Source organism: Lepus europaeus, chromosome 8, assembly GCF_033115175.1.
Source record: "Lepus europaeus isolate LE1 chromosome 8, mLepTim1.pri, whole genome shotgun sequence".
Lineage (NCBI taxonomy): Eukaryota > Metazoa > Chordata > Mammalia > Lagomorpha > Leporidae > Lepus > Lepus europaeus.
The window spans coordinates 12,056,428-12,083,064 of record NC_084834.1 but is presented as its reverse complement, the minus strand read 5'-3'; the positions used below and the strand labels follow the sequence as shown (position 1 = coordinate 12,083,064).

The 26,637-nt window shown below is 45.7% G+C and overlaps 1 protein-coding gene across 1 annotated transcript in view; it reads left to right on the top strand.

The window, feature by feature from the left end:
* PIWIL2 (piwi like RNA-mediated gene silencing 2) overlaps positions 1-26,637 on the top strand; it is a 93,638-nt gene that overhangs the window by 13,219 nt on the left and 53,782 nt on the right. The window contains exons 7-13 of the mRNA XM_062199017.1: positions 6,151-6,275; positions 7,084-7,164; positions 7,399-7,512; positions 14,883-15,071; positions 15,568-15,652; positions 16,315-16,404; positions 18,734-18,874. Coding sequence (XP_062055001.1) covers positions 6,151-6,275; positions 7,084-7,164; positions 7,399-7,512; positions 14,883-15,071; positions 15,568-15,652; positions 16,315-16,404; positions 18,734-18,874 — 825 coding nt within the window. The remainder of the gene's footprint in view (positions 1-6,150; positions 6,276-7,083; positions 7,165-7,398; positions 7,513-14,882; positions 15,072-15,567; positions 15,653-16,314; positions 16,405-18,733; positions 18,875-26,637) is intronic.

Below are 26,637 nucleotides of genomic sequence, written 5' to 3'. Positions count from 1 at the left end.
CCTACCCTCCATCCTGCCCAAGCTCCCACACTTCCTTTTCTTTCCTTTGCTAATTTTGCTCATAATTTTTACAATAGTCTACTTTTCAGTTTATTTTATACTATTAAGATTAACCCTACACGAAGTAAAAGAGTTCAACAAATAGAAGAAGAAGAAAAACACTGTTCAGGGCTGTAAACAGTCACTGAACCTCAAAATGTCAATTCCACTCCTATATATTACATTTTTGGTACTTTATTAGTTACCACAGATCAGGGAAAACATAGTATTTGTCTTTTTTGGACTAGCTTATTTCACAAAGTATGATGGTTTCCAGTTTCATCCATTTTATTGCAAAAGACAGGATTTCATTCTTTTTTTATATCTGAGTAATGCACCATAGTGTATAGACCATAATTTCTTCATCCAGTCATCAGCTGGTGGACATCTGGGTTGTTTCCGTTTCTTAGGTATTGTGACTCGAGCTGCAGTAAACATGGGGATACAGAGAACTCTTTCATATGCTGATTTCATTTAGTTTGCATGAATTCTCAGGAGTGAGTTTGCTGGGTAATATTACAAATCTATTTTCAGATTTCCAAGGTGTCTCCATACTGTCTTCCAATATGTAAACTGGATGAACCAATTTACATTCCCATCAACAGTGGATTAGGGGACCTTTTTCCCCACATCCTCGCCAGCATTTATTGTTGATTGATTGATTTTTTGTATGAGAGCCATTCTGACTGGGCTAAGGTGAAACCTTGTGGTTTCTATTTCTGGTTCCCTGATGGCTAATATCCTGAGCATTTTCTCATGTGTCTGTTGGCCATTTGAATTTCCTATTTAGGAAAATGCCTGTTCAAGTCCTTTGCCTATTTCTTAACTGGATTGTTTGTTTTGTTGTTGAGATTGTTGAGCTCTTTATAGATTCTGGATGTCAGTCCTTTATCAGTTCCGTAGTCTACAGATAATTTCTCCATTCCGTCGGCTGCCTCTTCACTTTGCTGAATGTGTCTTTTGCAGTGCAGAAGCTTCTCAGCTTGATGTAATCCCACTTGTCAGTTTTGGCTTTGATTGCCTGTGCTTCTGGGGTCTTTCCCAAGAAGTTTTTGTCTGTGCCAATGTCTTGCAGAGTATTCCCAGTGTTCTCCTCTAGTAATTTGATGGCTTCAGGTTGTAGATTTTGATCCTTGATCCATTTTGAGTTGATTTTTGTGTAAAGTAGGAGTCTTGTTTCACACTTCCGCACGCAGAGATCAGTTCCCAGCACCATTTGTTGAGGAGATGTTCCTTTCTCCAGGGATTGATTTTAGCTCCTTTGTCAAAGATTGGTTGTAGATGCATGGATAAATTTCTGGAGTTTCTATTCAGTTGGATTGGTCTACATGTCTATTTTTGGACCAGTACCATGCTGTGTTGATTATAACTGCCCTGTATTATGTCTTAAAATCTGGTATTGTGATGCCTCTGACTTTGTTTTTGTTGTTTAAGATTGCTTTAGTTATTCGGGGTGTCTTGTGTTTCCATATGAATTTTTTTTTTTATTTAACAGGTAAAGTTGTAGACAGAGATACAGAGGGAAAGGTCTTCCTTCCGTTGGTTCACTCTCCAAACGGTCGCCATGGCTGGCGCTGCGCTGATCCAAAGCCAAAAGCCAGGTGCTTCTTCTTGGTCTCCCATGCGGACGCAGGGGCCCAAGCACCTGGGCCATCCTCCACTGCCTTCCCGGGCCACAGCAGAGAGCTAGACTGGAAGAGGAGCAACCAGGATTAGAACCTGGTGCCCATATGGGATGCTGGCACCACAGGCGGAGGATTAACCAAGTGAGCCATGGTGCTGGCCCCTCCATATGAATTTTAACATAAGTTTTTCCAACTCTGAGAAGAATATTGTTGGTAATTTGATATCACATTTAATCTGTAAATTGCTTCTGATAGTATGGACATTTTGATATTCTTCTAATCCATGAACATGGGAGATTTTTTCATTTTTTTGCATCTTATATTTCTTTCTTTAGTATTTTGTAAGTTTCATAGTAAAAATCTTTCACCCCCTTAGTTAAATGTATTCCAAGGTATTTATTTTTTTCTGTAGTATTATGGACGGGGTTGATCTTAGAAGTTCTCTCTCAGGATGGTCCAAGTCCTTGGGCCCTGCACCTGCGTGGGAGACCAGGAGAAGCACCTGACTCCTGGTTTCGGATCAGCGTGGTGTGCCGGCTGCAGCGGCCATTGGGGGGTGGGTGAACCTTTGGAAAAAGGAAGACCTTTCTCTCTGTCTCTCACTGTCCACTCTGCCTGTCCAAAAAAAAAAAAAGTTCTCTCTCAGCCATGGCAATCTAAATGTATACAAAGGCTACTGATTTTTTAAAAAGTTTACATTGAAGTTTATTTTTTTTAAAAGATTTTTACTTATTTATTTAAGAGGTAGAGTTACAGACAGAGAGGTCTTAGACTGGCTGGTTCACTCCCCCTGTGGCCATGATGTTCAGAGCTTGGCCAGTCTGAAGCCAGGATTTAGGAGTTTGTTTTGGGTTTCCTGTGTGGGTGCAGGGGCCCAAGGATGTGGGCCATCTTCTGCTTTCCAAGGCTGTAACAGACAACTGGATTGGGAGAGGAGCAGCCTGGACACGAACCTGCACCTGTATGGGATACCAGTACCACAGGTAGAAGCTTAACCCACACACCACAGTACCAGCCCCACGTCTTAGAATCTTTTCTTTATGTTTTACTGTTGAAAGTTTGCCTACAGTGTGTTGTGGTGAAGGTCTTTTCTGGTCATGTCTGTTAGGAGTTCTGAGTGCCTTGGACGTCCCTTTCTTCATGTTAGGGAAACTTTCTGTAATTAATTCACTGATTAGGTCTTCTAATCTATGCTTTCTTTCCACTTTTCAGGAACTCTAAGACCCATATGTTGGTTGTTTGATAGAATCCCATGAATCTCCAGCACTGTTTTTAGTTTTTCTAATTTCTTCTTTTTTTTGGTCTGAGAAATTTCCAAAGAATTGTCTTCTAAGTTGGATGTTCTTTCTTCTGCACCACCAAGTTTGTTGTTAAGGCCTTCCACTGTATTTTTTATTTGACATATTGAATTCTTCATCTCTAATATTTTGGTTTGATTTCTCTTCAAAATCTCAATCTAATGGGAGAATTTTTCTGTCGTCACGTGTGAATGAATTTGCTTCTCATTGCTTCTGGGTAATTCTATGATCATTCTTTTGAATTCTTTTTCAGGCATTTCATCAATCTCTTCATCTTTACATTCTTTTTTTGAAAGGCAAGTACTTTATTCGAAAGGCAGCAGTACAGGGAGGCAGAGAGAGAGAGAGATCGATTGATCGATCCATCCATCTTCCATCAGCTGATTCACTCCCCAAATGGCCACAACAGCAGGAGTCATGCCAATCTGAAGCCAGGAGCCAGGAGCTTCTTCCTGGTCTCCAATGCAGGTGCAGGGGCCCAAGGACTTGGGCCATCTTTACTGCCTTCCCAGGCCACAGCAGAGAGCTGGATTGGAGGTGGAGCAGCCAGGACTGCAACCGGTGCCCATAAGGGATGCCGGCACTGCAGGTGGCAGCTTTACCCGCTACACCACAGTGCCAGCCTCCATCTTCACAATATTCTAATAGTGAAGTTCTGTTGTGTTCCTTTGGGGGTGCCTGTTGTCTCCCTTATTGTTATTTTTGCAGTTGTTTTTAGGCATTTGTGAGAATACTTTTTTTTTTTTTTTTGACAGGCAGAGTGGACAGTGAGAGAGAGACAGAGAGAAAGGTCTTCCTTTTGCCGTTGGTTCACCCTCCAATGGCCGCCGCAGCCGGCGCATCTCGCTGATCTGAATCCAGGAGCCAGGTGCTTCTCCTGGTCTCCCATGGGGTGCAGGGCCCAAGGACTTGGGCCATCCTCCACTGCACTCCCTGGCCACAGCAGAGAGCTGGCCTGGAAGAGGGGCAACCAGGACAGGATCGGTGCCCCGACCGGGACTAGAACCCGGTGTGCTGGTGCCGCAAGGCGGAGGATTTGCCTGTTGAGCCACGGTGCCGGCCTACTTGTTGGTTTTCTCTTACGGATTTTATCCTTGAACTGTTCCTCTGTGGCTTAGTGGAGTACCTGTTCTTTCAGTGAATACCCAGAGGTTTGTGCTGGGTGTGACCGTGGAGCTCTGATCCGTGCTCCAGGGCGGGGTGAGAATCCAAAGTGACACCCAAGTTTGGTGTGGTAGATCTTCTCTGTTGTCAGTAGGGAAGGGGCTATGCTCACCTTTGTTGTCATAATCACACTCTCACCTCCTCTCTTCCAGTTAGCCCACAGTGGGTACAGCACTCACCAGCACTGCCACATGAACCTCACAAAGGATGTGTGCAGCTCTCCTGTGAACACAAATCCTGCTGTAGTGGCCCACCCCAGTCAGTCAGCGAGCTCTGAGCCTTTGGTGCCACACACAGTGATTGCCCAGCTACGCTTTGCCCTTTCGTGCGGTCAGAGTTCCTACCATCTCAGCACACAAGGCTCCCACAGTCATGGGGTACAGAGAGCCACCCTGTCTTGATAGCCTGCCCTGTCCATGGAGAGGCAGAGACGTTCCCAGAGCCAGCTGCTGGTGGGTGCTGCACCTTGGTGATTTGAGCCCAGAGCCTGTGATATGTTGCAAGGTGGATGCATCTCACATTCCTACTGGGGTGCCCATGCTCTGTCAGTCCTCCCAGCCGGACTCAGTCAGTGGGGAACGTGGATTTTTCCCCATGGTAAAATCCATGGGTCACATGTGTGCACAGGAGCCACTGCAGCCACTACTGATTCCTAAATGGCACCTTCTCCCCACCTTGTGCCGGGTGCGCTCACCTGAGCTGCCCCAGCTGCTACTGTTGTCAAGATGGCGTGCACACAGGAGCTGGCGCAGCTGCTGCTGCTGTCAGAATAGTGCTCTCTCCCACCAGCTGCCAGGCACTGGTGTAGGCTGGGGAGAGAAAGGTGCCCTTTTTTTCACTGGGTTAGGCCTGTACCCCGTCCCCCTTAGGGCTCCAGGCCAGACTCAAAGTGTACTCCTCCAGGCTCTCCCTCTGACCAGCCGTCAGCAGTGGCAGGGGACGCTGCAGTGTGGTCCGCCTCGCTCTCTGGAGCTGGCGCTTCCTCCAGCTCCTGGCTGCAGTGGTCGTGTACTGTGTCCACGCTCTTCTGTGCGTCTGCACCTTTCAGGCTGCTCCGCGGCTTCCCTGTTCTGTGGCATTGCCACTGCCGGTGTCTCTGCTGCTCTCCCCTGGGATGCTCTTGGTCCACTTTTTGTGGCTGTCTTCCCTTCGCCCTGAGCAGGGAGTCCTTTCCCTATGCTGCCGTCTTGGAATATCCAGCAAATACATTTAACTCCTTCTTGTTAGGCTGTGATTTTGCCGTTGTGGTCAGCAAAGTGAGGCGGAAGTAGAGAAAACTTTTTGATTTTTTAAAATTTTTTTATTTTATTTTATTTTTTGACAGGCAGAGTGGACAGTGAGAGAGAGACAAAGAGAAAGGTCTTCCTTTACCGTTGGTTCACCCTCCAATGGCCGTTGCGGCTGGCGCGCTACGGCTGGCGCACCGCACCGATCCGAAGGCAGGAGCCAGGTGTTTCTCCTGGTCTCCCATGCGGGTGCAGGGCCCAAGCACTTGGGCCATCCTCCACTGCCTTCCCTGGCCACAGCAGAGAGCTGGCCTGGAAGAGGGGCCGCTGGGACAGAATCTGGCGCCCCGACCGGGACTAGAACCCGGTGTGCCAGCGCCACAGGCAGAGGATTAGCCTGTTGAGCCGCCGCGCTGGCACGAGAAAACTTTTTTTAAATTTGTTTCTTTGAAAGGTGGGAGTAGGAGGAGAAAGGTATCTCCCATATACTGGCTCACACTACAAAAGCTGCAACAGCTAGGACTAGGCCAGGCCAAAGCCAGAGCTGGGAAGTCAGTCTTGAGCTGCTGCCCTCCAGGGAACACATTAGCAGGAAGTTGGAATTGGGAACAGAACTGGCCCTGGAATCTTGGTACCCTGAAATTGGAAGTGGGTGTCCCGTGTGGCATCTTAACTGCGCCCGATACCCACCCTGAAGGAAGCTTTAAGATACACCAGTGTTCTCTAGAACACTGTTGGGTTAAATTATCACTTGATGGTTTTATCATTTCTTTTGACTTATGTGTATTTATTTGTTAGGTTCTTGAGTTAAAAAGCCAAAGGAAAACCGATGACGCCGAGATCAGCATTAAGATTCAGTTGACAAAGATCCTGGAGCCCTGCTCTGATCTGTGCATTCCTTTCTACAACGTTGTTTTCCGTCGGTGAGAAAATAGCTCGAGTCTTACTCTCCTTTCATTTCAGCCTTGCATTTGCAGTGACCTCCATGAAGCTTGCATGCAATCCGGTGTATATTTAGACGGGTTTGGAAACTTTTAATAAACAAGTGGGTGTCATTGGTGCTAACTTAGCTCAGAAGTTACCTTACAAGTGATAGGCAGAGTCAGGTATATGGAATCAGATGTGGAATGGCTGACTTGAGAACGGGGCTCCCTTGGATTCGACCAGGACCTTTAAAGCAGTGTTTGGAGTGCATTGCTGAGGGTGCAGTTAGGAAGGGGCTGCTTGGAGCTGGTGTGCAGAAGTATTTCCTGGAAGAGTTTTTCCAGTCCCTTCCATTTTTTGAATACAGATGGCTCATAATTCTTTAACTTATTTGAGAGTCTGGAATTTTCCGGTACCTGTCATGCCCTAACTGCCTCTTATTTAATGAACTAGAATCAGATCTCTATGTAGTTATCAGAACTTCAGGAACAAACAACTGCCTTTGTCATACTGCTGTTCACAAACTTAGAAAGTGGCTCTCATGTTCTTTTTGGTTAACAGTGAAGAGTAATGGACGTGGAGCTCATTGTTTGGTTAGCTACTACGTAGTTGCATATGCTCCAGGATTGATGCTGTGGTCATTTTTCTTTCTCTCTCGGAAAGATTGTTCTCAGTCTAAAAGCTGTACTGCCTAGAGAGCGCCAACACTTCTGACCCTTTAGGCTTCCAGAGGAAAGTACAGTAAGGGTATTAGAGCGTGGTTTATTCTTCTTCTGCTAGACAACCCATTCTTGCTCTTCGTTTCAGGGTAATGAAGCTTCTGGATATGAAGCTTGTAGGGAGGAACTTCTACGACCCCACGAGTGCGATGGTACTGCAGCAGCACAGGTGGGTGGCGTTTTCTCCCTTTCTCACCTTGGGATGCTGTTGATGTTAAAACATCTCAGCGGTATTTTGTGGTAGTAAACAGAGTTATCAGGTAAACCTCATCTTCAGTTTGGCTTTTTTCAGCAAGTGTACAGTGGCCTTTCCTAGGCCTCTGTCCCTATTTTTAGGGTAGGGCAGTGTGGGGTCTGCCCTCTGCTTAGATCCTTGGGGTAAAGACTGCCCGTCTCTGTTTAGATTGCAGATCTGGCCAGGCTATGCAGCTAGCATCCGGAGGACGGATGGAGGCCTTTTCCTGCTGGCTGATGTCTCCCACAAGGTTATTCGGAATGATTCCGTGCTGGATGTCATGTGAGTGTCGATGGGATCTACCCTGAGCATGCTGGTAGTTCTCTGAAAGGTTTAGTCGTCGCCGGGGGTGATCCAGATCAGACATTGTTCTGTGTGGTCTTCTAACTGTAGAGCAGCTTGAGAGAACGGAATGTCCCTAGGACCTGCTGAGATGGGCATCGGAGTATATGCCTGCTGTGTTTTGAAGAATTTTACTTAAATCTGTGCTTAAGAAGGCTTGGTTTGGGGTGGGTGTTGTGGTACAGCAGGGTAAGATGCTACTTGGAATGCTTGTATTCCCATATCAGAGTGCTGGTTAGAGTTTTGGCTCTTCCACTTCTGATCTTGCTTCCTGCTAATGCATTCCGGGAGGCAGCAGATAATGGCTCAAGTACTTGGGTCCCTGCCATTGCCACCCGTGTGGGAGACCCGAATGGAGTTCGGGCTCCTGATTTCAGCCTGGCCCAGTCCTGGCTGTGGCAGGCATCAGCATTTGGGAAGTGAGCTGGCAGATGGAAGCCCTCTCTCTGTCTCTGTCTCTTAGTTTCTCTGCCTTTTAAGTAGATCAAGATAAGTAATGATATTTTTAAAAAGACTTGGTGTGATATTCACACACACTCTGAGTTTTTGTTTAATAATGTACAATGTATGTATGTATAACTATAGTAAATATAGATGTGTATAAATTTTTTAAAATATTTATTTATTTATTTACTTGAAAGTCAGAGTTACACACACACAGAGAAGGAGAGGCAGAGAGAGAGAGAAAGAGAAATCTTCCATCTGCTAGTTCAGTCCCCAGATGCCTGCAACAGCCAGAGCTACGTCGATCCAAAGTCAGGAGCCAGGAGCTTCTTCTGAGTCTCCCACAGGGGTGCAGGGGCCCAAGGACTTGGGCCATCTTGTACTGCTTTCCCAGGCCATAGCAGAGAGCTGGATGGGAAGTGGAGCAGTCAGGACTCAAACTGGTGCCCTTATGGGATGCCGGCTGTGCAGGCGCGGCCTTACCCACTATGCCACAGCGCCAGCTCCGATGTGTATAATTTTTAATGCTTGTGTGAAATCTTACGTGTATGTTTGCTTTTATTGGTTTTAAAGACAGTGTAGTTGGTGAAAAGACTGAACATCTTAGAGGCTTTTAAATATACAGGGAGACTTTAGAAAGTTTGTGGAGGGGTGGGTGTATGGCACAGCAGTAAAGATTCCCCTTGGGATGCCCATATCCACTTTGGAGTGCAGTGCAGTTCAAGTCTCAGTGCACGTTCAGCTTTCTGCTGTTGCCACCCCTGGTAAGTAGTAGGTGATGGCTGAGGTAGTGGGTCCCTCCCATACATGGAGGAGGTCTCAGATTGGCTTCTTGACTTTTGGCTTTGACCTGGTCCAGCCCAGGCCATGGCTTCCATTTGGGGAATGAATGAGAAGATGGAAGATCTCTCCTTGTCTCTTCCAAATAAAAATAAATATTAGGAGCTGGTGCTGTGGTGTAGCGGGTAAAGCTACCATCTGCAGGGCCAGCATCCCTTATGGGTGCTAATTCAAGTCCTGGCTACTTCACTTCCAATCCAGCTCTCTGCTGTGGCCTGGGAAAGCAGTGGAGGGTGGCCCAAGTCCTTGGGCCCCTGCATCCATGTGGGAGACCCAAAAGAAGCTCCTGGCTTCAGATGGCCCAGCTCTGGCCATTGTGGCCATTTGGAGAGTGAACTAGCAGATGGAAGATCTCTCTCTCCCTCTGTTACTCTGCCTTTCAAATAAAAAAAAATTTAAAAATTTTAAAACTTTGTGGGAAATGGAATTGAAAAATAAGTTTAAAATCCATGCATATGAGAGGTCTTTAAAAAGTCCATGAGAAATATTTACTATGAAAAAATAATGGATTTAAAAAATTTTTATGTTATAATAAATTTACCTTTTAATTTCCTTTGCAGTGAACTATCTGGAGCAGTTGCATATTTAATATGATATTTAAATGTATATTGACAAATTACCCTGTATATGATTTATTCAGTTGATTTTCCCACCAGCTGTATTCAACCATTGCATGTATCAGGCTTTGCTTCCCTGATAAATCCAGAGCAGTTATTTTCTTGAAGTTAAGAAAAGCTTTGTTTCAGGGTTAGCACTGTGGCACAGTGGGTTGAAGCCCCAGCCTGCTGCGCCAGCATCCCATATGGGCACTGGTTTGAGTCCTGGCTGCTCCACTTCCATCCAGCTCCTTGCTGTGGTCTGGGAAAGCTGCAGAGGATGCCCCAAGTCCTTGAGCCCCTGCACCCATGTGAGAGATCTGGAGGAAGCTCCTGGCTCTTGGCTTCAGATAGGTTCAGCTCTGGCTGTTGTGGCCATTTGGAGAGGGAACCAGCAGATGGAAGACCTCTCTCTCTCTGCTTCTGCCTCTTTGTAACTCTGTCTTTCAAATAAATAAATAAATAAATAAATAAATCTTTTAAAAAAAATGACTGATAGTATGTCCTGCAGTGGGAATCTATTGTTGATAAATGTTTCAGTTTATTATTTATTTTTAAAGATTTATTTATTGCTTGAGAGGCAGTGTTACAGATGGAGAGATGGAGAAAGGTCGTCCATCTGCTGGTTTACTCTCTAAATGGCCAAAACAGCCAGAGCTGGGCTGATCTGAAGCCAGGAGCCAGAAGTTTTTTCCAGGTCTCCCGTGTGGTTGCAGGGGCCCAGGTTCTTGGGCCATCTTCTCCTGCTTTCCTTGGCCATCAGCAGGGAGCTGGATTGGAAGTGAAGCAGCCAGCCCTCAAACCGGTGCCAGTATGGGATGCCAGTACCACAGGTGGATGCTAACCTACTAGGCCACAGTGTCGCCCTTCCTTTGGTTTTTATCTGAAACCGTCTTTTTATCTTGTGTTTAATGTAGCATTTGGGATTTGGCAGTTACTTTCTCTAAGCACTCTGAAAACTTTGTTATCTTCTGGCTTGTATTGTTTCTACTGACAAATCAACTACCAGTGTTAATTGTTTTCTCTAATTTTCTTAAAGTTTATTTTTGGCTTTCAGAAATTTTGCTATTATAATGTATCTAGGTAGAGTTTCTGTTAAAGAATGGTCATGGCACATAGTAAAAAGTGAGGCAAACTTTCTTCAGGCACATTACTGTAGATGTCAGAACCGTGGCAGGGGGCATGTGTAGTTGGGGAGAGGGATTAGACTGAGCTCCAAATACAACCCCAAGGAGGAAGTAGTGCTGAGAGCCCAGGAGCAGAGTGGAGCTCAGCGGGTGGAGAACTATAGCTGGGAAACTTAGGCAGGCAGGGGGATTTCTGCTAAATTGACCTGACTGAATTCTTTGTGCAGGCAGGCCAGGGTAATCACGTATCCCTGGGAGGGTGGTGGGGATGAGGACCTTGACCAGATATGCAGAGCATTCTTGCTAAATCAGTTAGTGGAGAGATGTTCGCAGCAGCCTGGTTGGCAAGAGGATTCAGAAGAGCCTGACTAGACCTGGGTCAAGGAGGGCGTCCTTGTTTCCCAGTAGCTAACATGGCCACCTCTGTGAGATCCTCCTCCCTTGTGGGAGGTTGGGACTTCAGTACGGCGTGCCCCTGCCGTGCTGTGTACTTGAGTACTCACCCTGGGGGAAGCCAGGTGCCAAAAAAAGCAAAACTGTGCACCAAGGTTCAGAACAGCATAAAATATTCAAAATAGCCAATATGTGGAGACAACCCGAAATTCTATCAGCTGATGAGTGGGTAAGCAAAACATGACAAATCAATACAGCAGACTGCTGCTCAGTGGTGTGGTCCACTGAAGTGAGTCTAGAAACATCCTCGGTTGCTCCTGGAGATGCCTGCAGCTGTGTGAGACCAAACAAGGGGCACCCAGCTAAGCCTCCCCATGTTCTGTCAATCTCTTTTTAAAAGATTTATTACTTTATTTTTTTAAAGATTTATTTTAATTATTTGAAAGTCAGAGTTACACAGAGAAAGGAGAGGCAGAGAGAGAGGTCTTCCACCCTATGGTTCACTCCCCAGTTGGCTGCAGTGGCCGGAGCTACACTGATCCGGAGCCAGGAGCCTCTGGATCTCCCACGTGGGTGCAGGGGCCCAAGGACTTGGGCCATCTTCTACTGCTTTCCCAGGCCACAACAGAGAGCTGGATCAGAAGTGGAGCAGCCGGGTCTCGAACTGGCACCCATATGGGATGCTGGTGCTTCAGGACAGGGTGTTAACCCGCTGCACCACAGCGCTGGCCCCAAATTTATTTTGAAAGTCAGAGTTAGAGAGGTAGAAGACAGAGAGAGAAAGAGAGAGAGATCTCCCACCTGCTTATGGCTGGGATGGCCAGTGCTGGGCCAGGCCAAAGCCAGGAGCATCATCCAGGTCTTCCACATGTGTGCCAGGGGCCCAGACACTTGGGCCATCTCTGCTGCTTTTCCCAGGCCATTAGCAGGGTGATGGATCAGAAGTGCAGCAGCCAGGACACTAACTGTTGCTTGTATGAGATGCTGGCATCACAGGCAGTGGCTTAACCCATTGCACCACAACGCTGGCCCCTTTCCCTCAAGTCCTCAACCCATAGAAACTAAGATGATGAATCTATTAATATAAATATACATATAAGGTAATGTGACTATACCTCATCTTTTTAATAGCTTTATTGAGATATACTTCACATACTGTACAGTCTACCCATTTAAATCTCAGTGGTTTTCAGATTCACAGAGTTGTACTATAGTCACTATAGTCAATTTTAGAACATTTTTGTTATCTCAAAAAGAAACTTTGCATTTCTTAGTCATCACTTTCCAATTTCTTATCCTGCCCCTTAGACCTTAATTTTATATTCCAAACATTTCAGATAAACCTGACATCATGTTTTCAAAATCCATTTGTGTAGTAATAGGTATGAATATTTTATTCCTTTTTATCATGGAATACTAGTCTGCTGAATGGATATTACCATATTAAAAAAGATTTATTTGTTTGAAAGGGTTAGAGGGAAGGGCTGGTGTTGTAGCACAGTGGGTTAATGCCCTGGCCTAAAGCGCTGGCATCCCATATGGGCACTGGTTCTAGACCCGGCTGCTCCTTTTCTGATCCAGCTCTCTGCTATGGCCTGGGAAAGCAGTAGAAGCTGGTCCAAGTCCTTGGACCCCTGCACCCATGTGGGAGACCTGGAAGAAGCTCCAGATTGGCACAGCTCCCACCATTGCGGCCAATTGGGGAGTGAACCATCGGTGGAAGACCTCTCTCTCTGCTTCTCCTCTCTGACTTTCAAATAAATAAATAAATCTTTTAAAAAAAAAGAGAGAGAGAGGGAGAGACAGAGACATTTTCCACCTACTCATTCATTCTGCAGACAGCCAGGAGCCAGGAGCTTCATCCAGGTCTCCTGCATAAGTGGCAGGGGCCCAAACACTTAGCCCATCTTCCACTGCTTTTCCCAGACCATATTAGGGAGTTGGATTGGAAGTGGAGCAGCCGGGACACGAACCATTGCCCATATGGGATGCCGACCTGGCAGGCAGCGCCATCACCTGCTTGCCACAGTGCCGACCCCAGGTATACTGACTTCTATTTACTCATTCCATCAGTTGATGGAAATTCGGGTTGTTTTCACGTTTATTTATTTTTTTTAAGATCTATTCATCTGTTTGAAAGGCAGTTACAGAGAGGCAGAAGCAGAGGCAGAGAGAGAGAGAGAAAGAGAGAGAGGTCTTCCATCCACTGCTCCACTTCCCAGATGGCTGCAATGGCCAAACTGTGCTGATTTGAAGCCGGGAGACAGGAGCTTCGCCTGGACCTCCCATGAAGGTACAGAGGCCAAAGGACTTGGACCATCTTCTGCTTCCCCAGGCCACAGCAGAGAGCCAGAATGGAAGTGGAGCAGCCGAGATTTGAACCAGCACCCATATGGATGCCAACACTGCAGGCGGTGGCCCCACCTGCTATACCACAGCTGGTCCTGTTTTCACCTTTTGACTATGATGATTAATGCTGTTATGAACCTTGGTGTGTGGTATTTTTTGGATATATGTTTTTAGTTTTCTTGCATAGCTATCTAGGAACAGAATGCTAGGAACAGATGATAGGGTGTATGTTTAACTTTTTAAGGAGTGGCCAGACCATTGACCAGTTATTATACCAGGCTACATTCCCACTCAACAGTATGTGAGGATTGTAGTTTGCCTTCTTTTCAACACTTGTTAATTATGCTAGTCATTGTGAAGTGCTTTCTTCTTGTGATTTGGGTTTGGATTTCCCTGGTGACCCTTGATACCATGTACTTTTCATATCCCTGTTGACAATCTGTGTATCTTCTTTGGAGAAATGTCTACTTAGATCCTCTGCCTATTTTTAATCGGCTTGTGTGTTTATGATTGAGTTGTCAGAGTTCTTTATGCAGTGGAGGATGGCCCAAGTGCTTGGGCCCTGCACCCGCATGGGAGACCAGGAGGAAACACCTGGCTCCTGGCTTCGGATCGGCGCAGCGTGCTGGCCGTAGCAGCCACTTAGGGGGTGAACCAACGGAGGGAAGACCTTTCTTTCTGTCTCTCTCACTCTGCCTATCGAAAAAAAAAAAAAAAAAAAAAGAAAAATCTCCACAGTAGCTAGACTAATTTACATCCCATCAACAATGTATAAGGCAAACACCCAGTTCTATCACAGTGCTAAGTGATTTTTGTAAATCTCATGGAAAATATGTATTAGGAGAAACTCTGCATGGATTTGAAGAAGTCTGCACCAGAAGAAATGTCAGTTTTTACTCCCTTTTCTTACTGACTTCCCTGACTGCAGCTGTGCGATTACCCCTTCCTGCCTTCCTCTGCCTGGGCTGTTGCTCCCTCCCCAGCCCCAGCTGGTCTGCCAGGCAGGTTCCTCCTCCAGCCGTCAGCTGCCTCTGACGCTCCTTGGCTCCCTGCGTGTCTTTCCGTGTGGTTTCTGTGAGGTCCTCTGTTGCCTGTTCACGGCGCTCTTCCCAAGGTGTCTGTGTGGCTTTCTCCTTCTTCATCTTTAGCATCGTGCCAAGTGTCTTCTGATAGGTACAGGTTTGGTGCTGTCCTCCTGCAGCTAGGAGAGGGCAAATTCCGTTAAAAAGAACGCTTTCACTGTGCCTCCTGTAACTGTGTCCTAGTGATGATGAAAACCCGTGCTTGTTTTAATAAAAGTACTGTAAAGAATACAGTGAATTTTTAAATATGTAGTTGCTGCTTTTAATGATTTATTTCACTATTTTTGTTGACAATTTTATGTTTAAAAATAAAAGCATCAAGAAATCAAGAAGTCTATCTCATAAAACACAATTGGAGCTTTGTGGTGCCACGGGCTCACTGTGATTAGACCCCTAAATTATTATTTTTTAAGTTTCCATCCCGGTATTATTTCTTTGTGTCAACAGACATAACCCCCAGGTCTTCTTCCTTTTCAAAGGCATGCCATGTATCAGCAGAACAAGGAGAACTTCCAGGATGAGTGTAGTAAGCTGCTGGTGGGCAATATCGTTATCACCCGATACAACAATCGTACCTATCGCATTGATGATGTGGATTGGAATAAGACTCCCAAAGATAGCTTCACGATGTCTGACGGCAAGGAGATCACGTTCTTGGAGTACTACAGGTAGGAAGAAGGGGCGGGGGTGTCGGACCCCATCCTTCAGCAGGGTGTTTGAGCTCCGTGACAGCACTCAGCCTGACACTTCACAGCACTTGAATTAGTGATAGGCCCACCTCATTGGTGGGAATTGACCTGAATATGTTACCCTTACAGTTTTCTTTTAGTGCCTTTGAAAGTTACTGCATATAAATTGTTCTCAGGGTTTTTTTGCTGATTTTGTTAGGTATCCATTTGGAGAGACAAAATTCAAGTTATGTGTCTCATCTTACTTCTCCATTCCCTACACCCTATAATTTAGCCTTATTGCTCTTCTGCTTAATTGGTGGTGTAATAGGAGTCTGCTTTTCCCACTTACAAATATATTATGATCTCTCCCATGGATCCTGGACAGGGCTGTAATATGGATGTGTACATCAGTCCTGTTAAGAGACTTGGGCTGTGTTGCTGTTAGAGTGGTATGTCGCTTTTGAAATGTTTTCTTGCCTCCATCTTGCTTTAGCAAAAACTACGGGATCACGGTGAAGGAAGAGGACCAGCCACTGCTGATTCACAGGCCCAGTGAGAGACAGAATAACCATGGCATGGTGAGTGGGGTCAGCTTGCACTTCCCACCCCGTTCTTCATCTGTCCATCAGCTCTGTGAGAGCTGGAGAGCAGTGACTGCAGCACGGTTGGGGAAGGCTGTTCATGGCTGTGCCATTCATTTGTCTCTCAAGTCCCTACAAGGAGGAGCTGACTAGCCACCTGAGTGATTTGGACAGAAGGAACGGAGAATTTCCTGTGATTCAGGATTAAAGCTTTGGGTTCATTCGGGCGGGAGTGTAGACATTTCTTTTGACAGGTACAGGCTGGGGGAAGTCTCTTGTCTCTTGTCTCCCCTGTGCTGAGCTACTAAGACTAAAGGAAGAGCAGAGTAAGATGAGGTAGAGACACACAACCTCATCAGCTGTGTTCCTACCATTGTCTGGAGGCCTAAGAGAGACAATTCTTTTTTTCTAGTTTTCATTTCCTTTGGACAATTTCAATATATGCCCCTTTCCACAACATGGCAGGCTATATGTATTCTCACTGAGTACGGGAAAATGCTTCTTGAATCCCCTGCCCTCATTTCCAGGGTTTTAGTTTCCTCAGTGTACAAGTCGGGTCACTGAGGGCCAGCCCTGGGCTGTGGCACATCTTGTATGGGTCAAGGATCCACGCATCCTCTCTCTGATTCCTTACTTTGCCCTCTGTTCTTTGCCCAAAGCTACTGAAAGGTGAAATCTTGCTGCTGCCCGAGCTTTCCTTCATGACTGGAATCCCAGAAAAGATGAAGAAGGACTTCAGAGCCATGAAGGTTGGAGTCTGCTGTTCTCGGCAGGGAGCCCCTGCTCTGAGCAGCGGCGTTTTGGATGGCAGTTTGAGTTAGTGCCAGGCCAAGTTCTGGCTGTGACCCTGGCTCGAACTGTTACCTGGGCACATTCGTTCTTCAGCTCCTACCCCTTCTCTCTGTGAAACGTCTTACCTGTCTCTCTCTACCCCGTGTGTAAAGGCACGTCACAGCTCCCTTTGAGGGACTGAATCGTAAGGCAAGAGGAAACCAACACCTCTGTCTTCATCCTCACTGAGTAGATGGCTGATTGTAGACTGGTCATGGGACCACAGATGAGGTTCTTGAGAGGAGGACGTTGCTCTACCATTTCCCTAAACCTTTGGTTTATTTGAAGGTGTGGAAGAGGTGATGGGGCACAACACCAACGAGTCAGGAGCCATGGATGGGATGCCGAGGCTCTGGGGACACTGCGTCAGCTCCCGTAGGACATAGCCAAGAGCAGAGATGGGGGAGGGGTGGTGGGCAGTGTGCACCAGGCGGTGTGGGTGCCGGACCTCCACAAATGCTTTCTTCCTGTTCTGGAAGGGCCACGCTCTGCTGCCTCGCTTCCCAGCCCTTGTCCGTCCTGGACTTTTATGCCACATAGGATTTTTAGCATCATAATGAGCCTGAAGTATGGCTCAAAGTTCGTGGAAGAGATTTCAGTCATGTTTACTTTGCAGTCCTTCTGCTTTGACTGTGTGGGTCAGGTCCCCTTCCTTATGACTCCCAGTTGCCTAATAATTTTATGGTCACAGTGCTCTGCTTGTAACCTCGTGGACTTAGTGAACAGTGGCCATACAGTTCATTGGTCCTAAAACAACAAAGAACTCACCATGTGATTCCGACTCTTCATTTACCTGTTAGATACTTCTCAGTTACACATGGAGCAGGCACCTGCTATACCTAAAACACTGGCAAGTCATGGTGACACCGAATGACTAGCATAGCATGACATAAAGCCTAAGAGTGAAGATAGTTGGGGCCAGTGCTATGGTTTAGTGGGTAAAGCTGCCGCCTGCAACACCAGCATCCCATATGGACTACTCCCATAATCCTGGCTACTCCTTTTCTGATCCAGCTCCCTACTGATGTACATGAGAAAGCAGCAGAGGATATCCCCAGTCCTAGTACCCCTGCACCCATATGGGAGACCTGGAAGAAGCTCCTGGCTCCTACCTTTGACCTGGCCATTGGAGAAGTAAACCAGTGGGTAGAAGCTCACTTTCACTCTCTCTCTCTTTGCCTCTACCTCTCCTTCTCTGTAACTTTTTTTTTTTTTTAAAATTTATTTACTTATTTGAAAGAGTTACACAAAGAGAGAAAGAGAGGCAGAGAGAGAGGTCTTACATCCACTGGTTCACTCTCAAATTGGCCGCAATGGCCAGAGCTGCACTAATCCGAAGCCAGGAGCCAGGAGCTTGCTCGGCGTCTCCCATGTGGGTGCAGGGGCCCAAGGACTTGGGCCATCCTCCACTGCTGTCACAGGCTTAGCAGAGAGCTGAATCAGAAGTGGAACAGCTGGGACTTGAACTGGAGCCCATATGGGATGCTGGCACTGCAGGCAGTGGTTTTACCCTAGCTACACCATAGCACCAGCCTCTGTAACTCTTTCAGATAAATAAATAAATCTTTTTTAAAAAAGTGAAGATACTTTTCTGTTATGTAAAGCTGGATGACTGGCCCGTGATATTTCTCCTCGCAAATTTTAAACAGGTATAATCAAGTCTCTTTTTTGCTCCTGTCTCATGGAATATCTTGGGATTTCAAATTCACTTTGAGAAAGATACAAGATTCAGATGTCACAAGGAAGCATCAATAATATTTAAAATTCTTTTATTAGTAAATTTTAACTTTTTACCTCATTTGTATTCCTGAGATATTTTCCTTGGTGATATTTAAAAGTTTCTGCTGGTTTCAGTGGGAAGGAGATTCTTCTGGAAACAATTTGCTTTTTTTTTTTTTTTATTATTGGGGAGACAGCTTCTATCACGTGGTTTAATCCATAAATGCTCATCACAGCCCTGGCTGGACCAGGACTGGAGCCAGGAGCCAGGATCCCAATCTGGGTCTCCCACTTGGGTGACAGGAATCCAGTTCCTGGAGCCAGCACTGCTGTCTCCCAGTGTGGGAAGCTGGGTCAGGAGCCAGAGCTGGGAACAGAATCCTGGCATTGAGATGTAGGACAGAACAGTCTAGACTGCAAGCCCGAGTGCCCACTTCCTGATAGCATCGTAGAGACATTGGGGTTTGTAACCCTCAGCTGGAGAAATGAATACTTAAAACTTACTATTCCCATTTGGATTCTGTTTAGGATTTGACCCAGCAGATCAACCTGAGCCCAAAGCAGCACCACAATGCTTTAGAATGCTTGCTGCAGAGAATTTCGAAGAATGAGACAGCCAACAGTGAGCTGACACGCTGGGGGCTCTGTCTTCAAAAGGATGTGCATAAGGTAAACCAGGCGATGGGCGGGGTCAGAGACAGTGTACCCAAAGGTTCAGAGCTTTGTGACACTGGATAATGACTTCCTAACGTACTCCGACTTTCGAAGCTTTGCTTTGTTCTTACATTCTGGTTTTTTTTTTGTTTGTTTGTTTCTCGATTCCAATCATGGTTCTTAAATTGCCTTGACTTAATTTGCTAGTATCACTTCCCAGGAGAAGGAGGTATTCATTTCTGGCTAAATAGCAAAAGGAATTTTGACTTAACATTTGCTCATTTTCAGGATCCCAACCTTAATTATACCTTTTTTTAAAAAAGATTTTTTATTTATTTAAGAGATAGAGAGGAATAAACACAGAGAGAAAGAGGTCTTCCATCTGCTGGTTCACTCCCCAACTGGCCGCGATGGCCGGAGCTGAACCCATCTGAAGCCAGGAGCCGGGAGCTTCTTCTGGGTCCCCAACCTGGGTGCAGGGGTCTAAGCACTTGGGCCATCTTCCCCTGCTTTCCCAACCCATAGAAGAGAGTTGGGTCAAAAGAGGAGCATCTGGGACACGAACTGGTGCCCATTTGGGATGCTGGTACTTAGCCTACTAAGCCACAGGCACCGGTCCCTATACCTTTTTTTTTTTTTTTTTTTTTTTTTTTAGAGATTTATTTTCTTTGTTTGGAAGGCAGCATTTGAGAGAGGTAATATCTTCCATCACTGATTGATTCCACCAAATGGCATCAATGGCCAGGGCTGGTCCAGGCCAAATCCAAGAGCCTGGCATTCCATACAGGTCTCTTATGTGGGCGGTAGGGACCCAAGCACTTGGGCCACCCTCTGCTGCTTTCCCAGGTGCATTAACAGGGAGCTGGCTTGGAAGTGGAGCAACCAGGACTTGACCCAGCTCTCATATGGGATGTCGGTGCCACAGGTGGAGGCTTATCCTGCTGGGCTACAATGCTGCTGGGCCCCCCAATTATTCTTAAGGTGCTATATGTCTTTCCTTTTTCTTTTCAAGTTTCCCCCCCAAATAATTACCCTGTGTTTCCTTGACTAAACTACTGTTGTTCTTTCCATAAGAATTCTGCATTTGTAAGATGTGATCATCTAGGGGCACTTTCTTCCTGAGGCTTGCTGGAGTGGGCTGTTGACTAGTGCTGATGTATTCCATAGTGCAGACAGCAGGGTTGGTGGAGAGGTATAGGGGACTTCAAATTCTAATTCTACCATTTGCCACTTTGATTATAAGGATGTTTCATAAAGTTTACGGGAAAATGGAATTAAAAGATGAGTTTATTTGGGTGCAACAATATTTTGAAATCCACGTGTAGGTTTTCTTAATGTGTATTTTCAGTGTATTGTAATGTATATTGTAGTGTAATGTGTATTCCCCATATGTTTAGATTTCAAAATAAATAAGCTTATCTTTTTGAAGAGGATTAATGTATTTGAGGGCGGGTAGTAGAGGGTGTTCCTGCCTGCTGGTTCACATTCCAAAATCTTGGCCCCAAGCCAGAAACTGGGAATGCAATCCAAATCTCCCAGGTGGGCAGTGGGAACCCAATTACTTGAGCCATCTCCACTGCCTCCAGGGTCTGCATTGGTAGGAAGCCAGAGTCAGGAGCCTGAGCGTAGAATTGAACCCAGATAACTGCACTGTGGGATGTGAGTGTCATAACTCCAGGCTGAACACCTGTCCTTGAACTCACCTTTTAATTTCATTTTCTATGAACTTTTCAGAGAACCCTCACTCTGAGCAAGTTATGTAGCACCTCTTCATTTTGATGTCTGTAAGGTAAGGGAGGATTCCAAGATGGCAGAACAGGGAGGGAGCTTACTGCTCCAGTCTACGAGAAGGTGGTTACAAAAAAAAAAAAAAAAAAAAAGTGCAGAGTGTAATCTTGGGGAAGGGTTAGCAAGAAAACTGCAGTGGGAACTCCTTGGAAGTTAGAGAGATGCTGTGGATCTGCATGGAGGATGTAGACGCATAGCACAAACACAGACACCACTGGCCCCCAGCAGCCGAGAGCCCCAGCACCAGCTTTGGAGCGTGAGGTGAGTGCTGGCCTGCAGCAGCAGCCCAAGCCACTGGTGATAAAGCTGTGGGAAGAGCCTGGCGTGAGTCCAGCCTGGACCCCCGGGGAACAGTGTACCTGCCAACCTAGAGGGAGAAAAGGGGCATTTCTGTCTCACCACCCCCTTGGCAGCAGCGACCTACAACTAGCAGAGATAGGGTGGGCACCATCTTGGACAGATGTAACAGCTGTGCAGTCTTCAGTCCGTGTGTCCAGCAACCAGCCACGAGGAGACGCCTGAGTCTGGCTGGGAGGATTGACAGGTCTGAGTGCTCACAGAGGACTGGGAGGTGCCCCAGCCTCCCAGCACGTCACAGACTCTGGTACTTAGGCTACCTGGACCGAGGACCCACAAGCAGCTGCATCTGGAAGAGTTCTGCCTCTGTTTAACAGGCAGGGCTCCCTGATTGCCTGGAGTGGGTCAGCGCAATGGGATCTATGCTCACACTGAGGACTGCACAGATCCTTTGGGTGCTGCTTGTTGGAGTGCGTATGAATATTGCACCCACTGAGGCTAGCATCCGGGCATTGGTCACCTTGGAGGAGGGGAGGTGATGATTAGACCGTACCAATGCACCTGATCAAAACCTCTCCTCTGATAAAAACAGAGATCTACCACACCCAACTTGAGTTTCACCTTGGACACTCCCCTCACCCTGGAGCACTACACAGAGCTCCCTGGCCACACCCAGCACATGCCTCTGGGTATGCATGGAGAGAGCAGACACTCCACTAAGCCACAGAGGAATAGACCAAAGGTAAAAGTCATCAGAGGAACAAACAAACAAAAAAACCAAGTATCTCCACAAATCCCTAAAAATAAACCCAGAAATTCAAGAAACAAGAATAAGGAAGACAACATGACGCACCCCTAAAGGAACACAACAACACTTCAGTAGTGGAATGTGAAGATGAAGAGATTGATGAAATGCCAGAAACAGAATTCAAAAAATTAATCACAGGATTACTTGGAAGTAATCAGAAGCAAGTTCATGAATTTAAGAAATCCATACATAACATGAATAAAAATTTTCCCATGAAATTGAGATTTTTAAAGAGAAATCAAATTGAAATATTAGAAATGAAGAATTCAGTAGGTCAAATAAAAAATGTGGTGGAAAACCTAAACACCAGACTCAGTGAGGCAGAAGAAAGAATATCTGAGTTAGAAGGTGAATCTCTGGAAATTTTGCAGTCAGACAAAAAAAAAATTGGAAAAATTAAAAACAGTTTTTAAGACTTATGGAATACTATCAGACGACCCAATATCTGAATCTTAGAAATTCCGGAATGCGTGGAAAGAGAGAATAGACTAAAAGGCCTATTTTAGTGAAATAATTACAGAAAACTTCTCCAATTTGGAGAAAGAAGGGGATATCCAAGTACAGGAAGCACATAGAACTCCAAATAGACATGACCAGAAAAGATCCTCACCCTGACACATTATAGTCAAGTTCTCCACAGTAAAAACATGAAGGGAAGATTCTAAAATGTGCATGAGAGAAACACCAGATTACTTCAGAGGATCTCCAGTTAGACTCACAGCCAACTTCTCTCATCAGAAACCCTACAGGCTAGGAGAGAATGAGATATATTCCAAGTCTTAAGAGAAAAGAACTGTCAACCCAGAATACTGTACCCTGCAGAGTTTTCATTTATGAATGAAGGTGAAATAAAGACCTTCCATGGCCGGCGCCGCGGCTCACTAGGCTAATCCTCCGCCTTGCGGCGCCGGCACACCGGGTTCTAGTCCCTGTCGGGGCACCGATCCTGTCCCGGTTGCCCCTCTTCCAGGCCAGCTCTCTGCTGTGGCTAGGGAGTGCAGTGGAGGATGGCCCAAGTCCTTGGGTCCTGCACCCCATGGGAGACCAGGAGAAGCACCTGGCTCCTGCCATCGGAACAGCGCGGTGCGCCGGCCGCAGCGCGCTACCGCGGCGGCCATTGGAGGGTGAACCAACGGCAAAAAGGAAGACCTTTCTCTCTGTCTCTCTCTCACTGTCCACTCTGCCTGTCAAAAAATTAAAAAAAAAAAAAAAAAAAAAAAGACCTTCCATGACAAACAGAAATTGAAAGAAATTGTCACCACCCACCAAGCCTTACAAAAGATGCTAAGGATGTGCTTGCTACACACAGAAACACAGAAGCATGGCCATCACTATGAAAGAATGTGAAGGTAGAAAAATCTCCCAGTAAAAGTACAAAGGAAATTCAAAGTAAATAATAGGAGTAACTATGCAAAAATGTTAGGACCATGTCGTTACTTACCAGTAGTAACTGTGAATGAAAATGGCCTCAACTTTCCAATTAAAAGATACAGACTGGCAGAATGGATTAAAAAACAAGATCTGTCTACTTTTCTGCCTACAGGAAACACTTCTTAACAACAAAGATACCCATAGACTGAGAGTGAAAGGATGGAAAAAGGGGCTGGCACTGTGGTGTAGCAGGTAAAGTCGCCGCCTGCAGTGCCTGCATCGCACATGGACACAGATTCTAGTCCAGGCAGCTCCACTTCCAATCCAGTTCTCTGCTATGGCCTGGGAAAGCAGTAGAAGATGGCCCAAGTCCTTGGGCCTCTGCACCCATGTGGGAGACCCAGAAGAAGCTCCTGACTCCTGGCTTCAGATCAGCCCAGCTCCAGCCATTGCAGCCATATGGGGAGTGAATCAGCAGATGGAACATTTCTCTCTGCCTGTCTATGTGCCTCTCTCTGCCTCTATAACTCTAGCTTCTCATAAATATATAAATAAATCTTTGTTGTTTTTTTTTTAAAAAAAGGTGGAAAAAGATATTCCATGCTAATGGAAACAAAAAAAAAGGGAACTGATATAACCATCCTAATATCGGAGAAAATAGGCTTTAACACAAAAACTGTTAAAAGAGACAAGGGCACTATGTAATGATTAAGAGTTCAATTCAACAGGAAAATGTGATCATAATAAGCAGATATGCACCCAATTATAGGACACCTGGCTATTTAAAAGAAATGTTAATGTCTAAAGAGAGACATAGACTCCACACACACGTAGTAATGGGGATCTTCAGTACCCAATTTGCAGCAATGGACAGATCAACCAGACAAAAAAATCAGCAAAGAAAGAACAGAATTAACAGTACAGACCAAATGGACCTAATGGATATATACAGAACTTTTCATTGTACAGTTGCAGAATACACATTCTTTTCACCATCGCATGGAACTTTCTCTAGGATAGACCACATGCTAGGCCATAAAGCAAGTCAGCAAATTCAAAAATTCAAAGTCATACCATGCATCTTCTCTAACTACAATGCAATAAATCTGGAAATGAACAACTCAGAAGTCTCTAGGACATATCGAACACATGGAGAATAAACAGCATGCTCTTGAATGAGCAGTGAGTTATAGAAGAAATCAGATGTCAGCATATTTCTGGAAACGAATGAAGATAAGAATATGACATCAAAACTTAATGGGATATACCGGCCGGCGCCGTGGCTTAACAGGCTAATCCTCCGCCTTGCGGCGCCGGCACACCGGGTTCTAGTCCCGGTTGGGGCGCCGGATTCTGTCCCCGTTGCCCCTCTTCCAGGCCAGCTCTCTGCTGTGGCCCGGCAGTGCAGTGGAGGATGGCCCAAGTGCTTGGGCCCTGCACCCGCATGGGAGACCAGGAGAAGCACCTGGCTCCTGCCTTCTGATCAGCACGATGCGCCGTCCGCAGCTGCCATTGGAGGGTGAACCAATGGCAAAAAGGAAGACCTGTCTCTCTCTCTCACTATCCACTCTGCCTGTCAAAAAAAAAAAAAAAAAAAAACTTAATGGGCTACAGCAAAAGCAGTTTTAAGAGGGAAGTTTATAGCAGTTTGTGCCTACATCAGAGAATTGGAAAGGCACCAAATAAGCTGTCGATATATCTCAAGGGTCTAGAAAAACAGCAAACGAAACCCCACATTAGTAGGAGAAAGGAATAATTAAAATTAGAAGAGTCAGCGCTGTGGCATAGTGGGCTAAGCCTCGGCGTGCAGCGCCAGCATCCCATGGGGGCCTTGGTTCATGTCCTGGCTGCTCTTCTTCTGATCAGGCTCTGTGCTGTGGCCTGGGAAGGCAGTAGAGGATGGTCCAAATGCTCGGGGGGCTCTGCACCCATGTGGGAGCCCCAAAGGAGACTCCTGGCTTTAGATCAACTCAGCTCTCACTATGGAAGCCATCTAGGGAGTGAACCAGTATGTGGAAGACCTCTCTCTCTCTCTGTAACTCTGCCTCTCAAATTTTTTAAAAAATTAAGAAGTAAATAAAATTGTAACCTAAAACACAATCCAAAAAACCAGAGGAAAAAAACCAGAGAAATGAAGAGCTGGTTTTTTGAAAAAATGAAATTGATACACAATTGGCCCAACTAACCAAAGAAAAGAAAAAAGTAGAAGACACAAATTAATAAAATCAGAGTTGAGAAAGGAAATGTAATAACAGATACCAAATAAATAAAAAGAATCATCAGGAATTACTACAAAGAGCTGTATACCAACAAATTGGGAAACCTAGAAGAAATGAAAAGATTCCTGGACACGTACAATCTACCAAAATTGAGCCATGAAGACACAGAAAACCTAAACAGACCAATAACCAAGACAGAGATTGAATCAGTAATAAAGACCCTCCCAACAAAGAAAAACCCAGTCCTGGAGGCTTCACTACTGAATTCTTTTTTTTTTTTAATTTATTCATTTGAAAGAGTTACACAGAGAGTGGTCTTCCACCTGCTGGTCCACTCCCCAATTGGTCTCAACAGCTGGAGCTGCGCTGATCCAAAGCCAGGAGCTTGGAGCTTCCTCCAGGTCTCCCATGTAAGTGCAGGGACCCACGGACTTGGGCCATCTTCTGCTGCTTTTCAAACCATAGTAGAGAGTTGGATTGGAAGTGGACCGGCTGGGACTCAAACCAGGTGCCCATAGAGGATGCCAGCACTGCAGGCGGCAACTTTACCTGCCATGCCACAGCACCAGCCCCTTCACTGCTGAATTCTACCAGACATTTAAAGAACTCCAATTCTCAAGCTATATAAAACAATTGAAAGGGAGGGAATCTTCCAACTCCTCCTTAATTCCTAAACCAGAAAAAAATAATTTTTTTTTTGGTTGGTTGGGCCAAGCAGAAATTCATGTGGAAACACAGAAGACCCTGAGTAGTTAAAGCAATCTTCTACAACAAAAACAAAGCCAGAGGTATCATGTTAGCAGATGTCAAGACATACTGCAGTGCTGTTATAATTGAAACAGCCTGGTGCTGGGGGAAAAAAAAAAAAAAAAGGTGGTTTGACCAATGGAATAGAGTAGAAACAACTAAAATCAGTCCAGTCATGTATAACCAACTTATCTTCGACAGAGGAGCTAAAACCAATCCTTGGAGCAAGGACAGTCTCTTCAACACGTGGTGCTGGATCTCTGCCTTGCACCTTATGCAAAAGCCCACTCGACATGGATGAAAGACCTAACTCTACTACCCAGAGAACACTGGGGAAACCCTGTGAGACATGGGCATAGGCAGATACCTCTTGGAAAAGACCCCAGAAGTGTGGGCAATCTAAGCCAAAATTGACAAATAGGATTACATCAACTTGAGAGGCTTCTGCACTGCAAAAGAAACACTTAACAAAGTGAAGAGGCAACCAACAGAATGGGAGAAAATATTTGCAAACTATGCAGCTGATAAAGGGTTAATATCCAGACTCT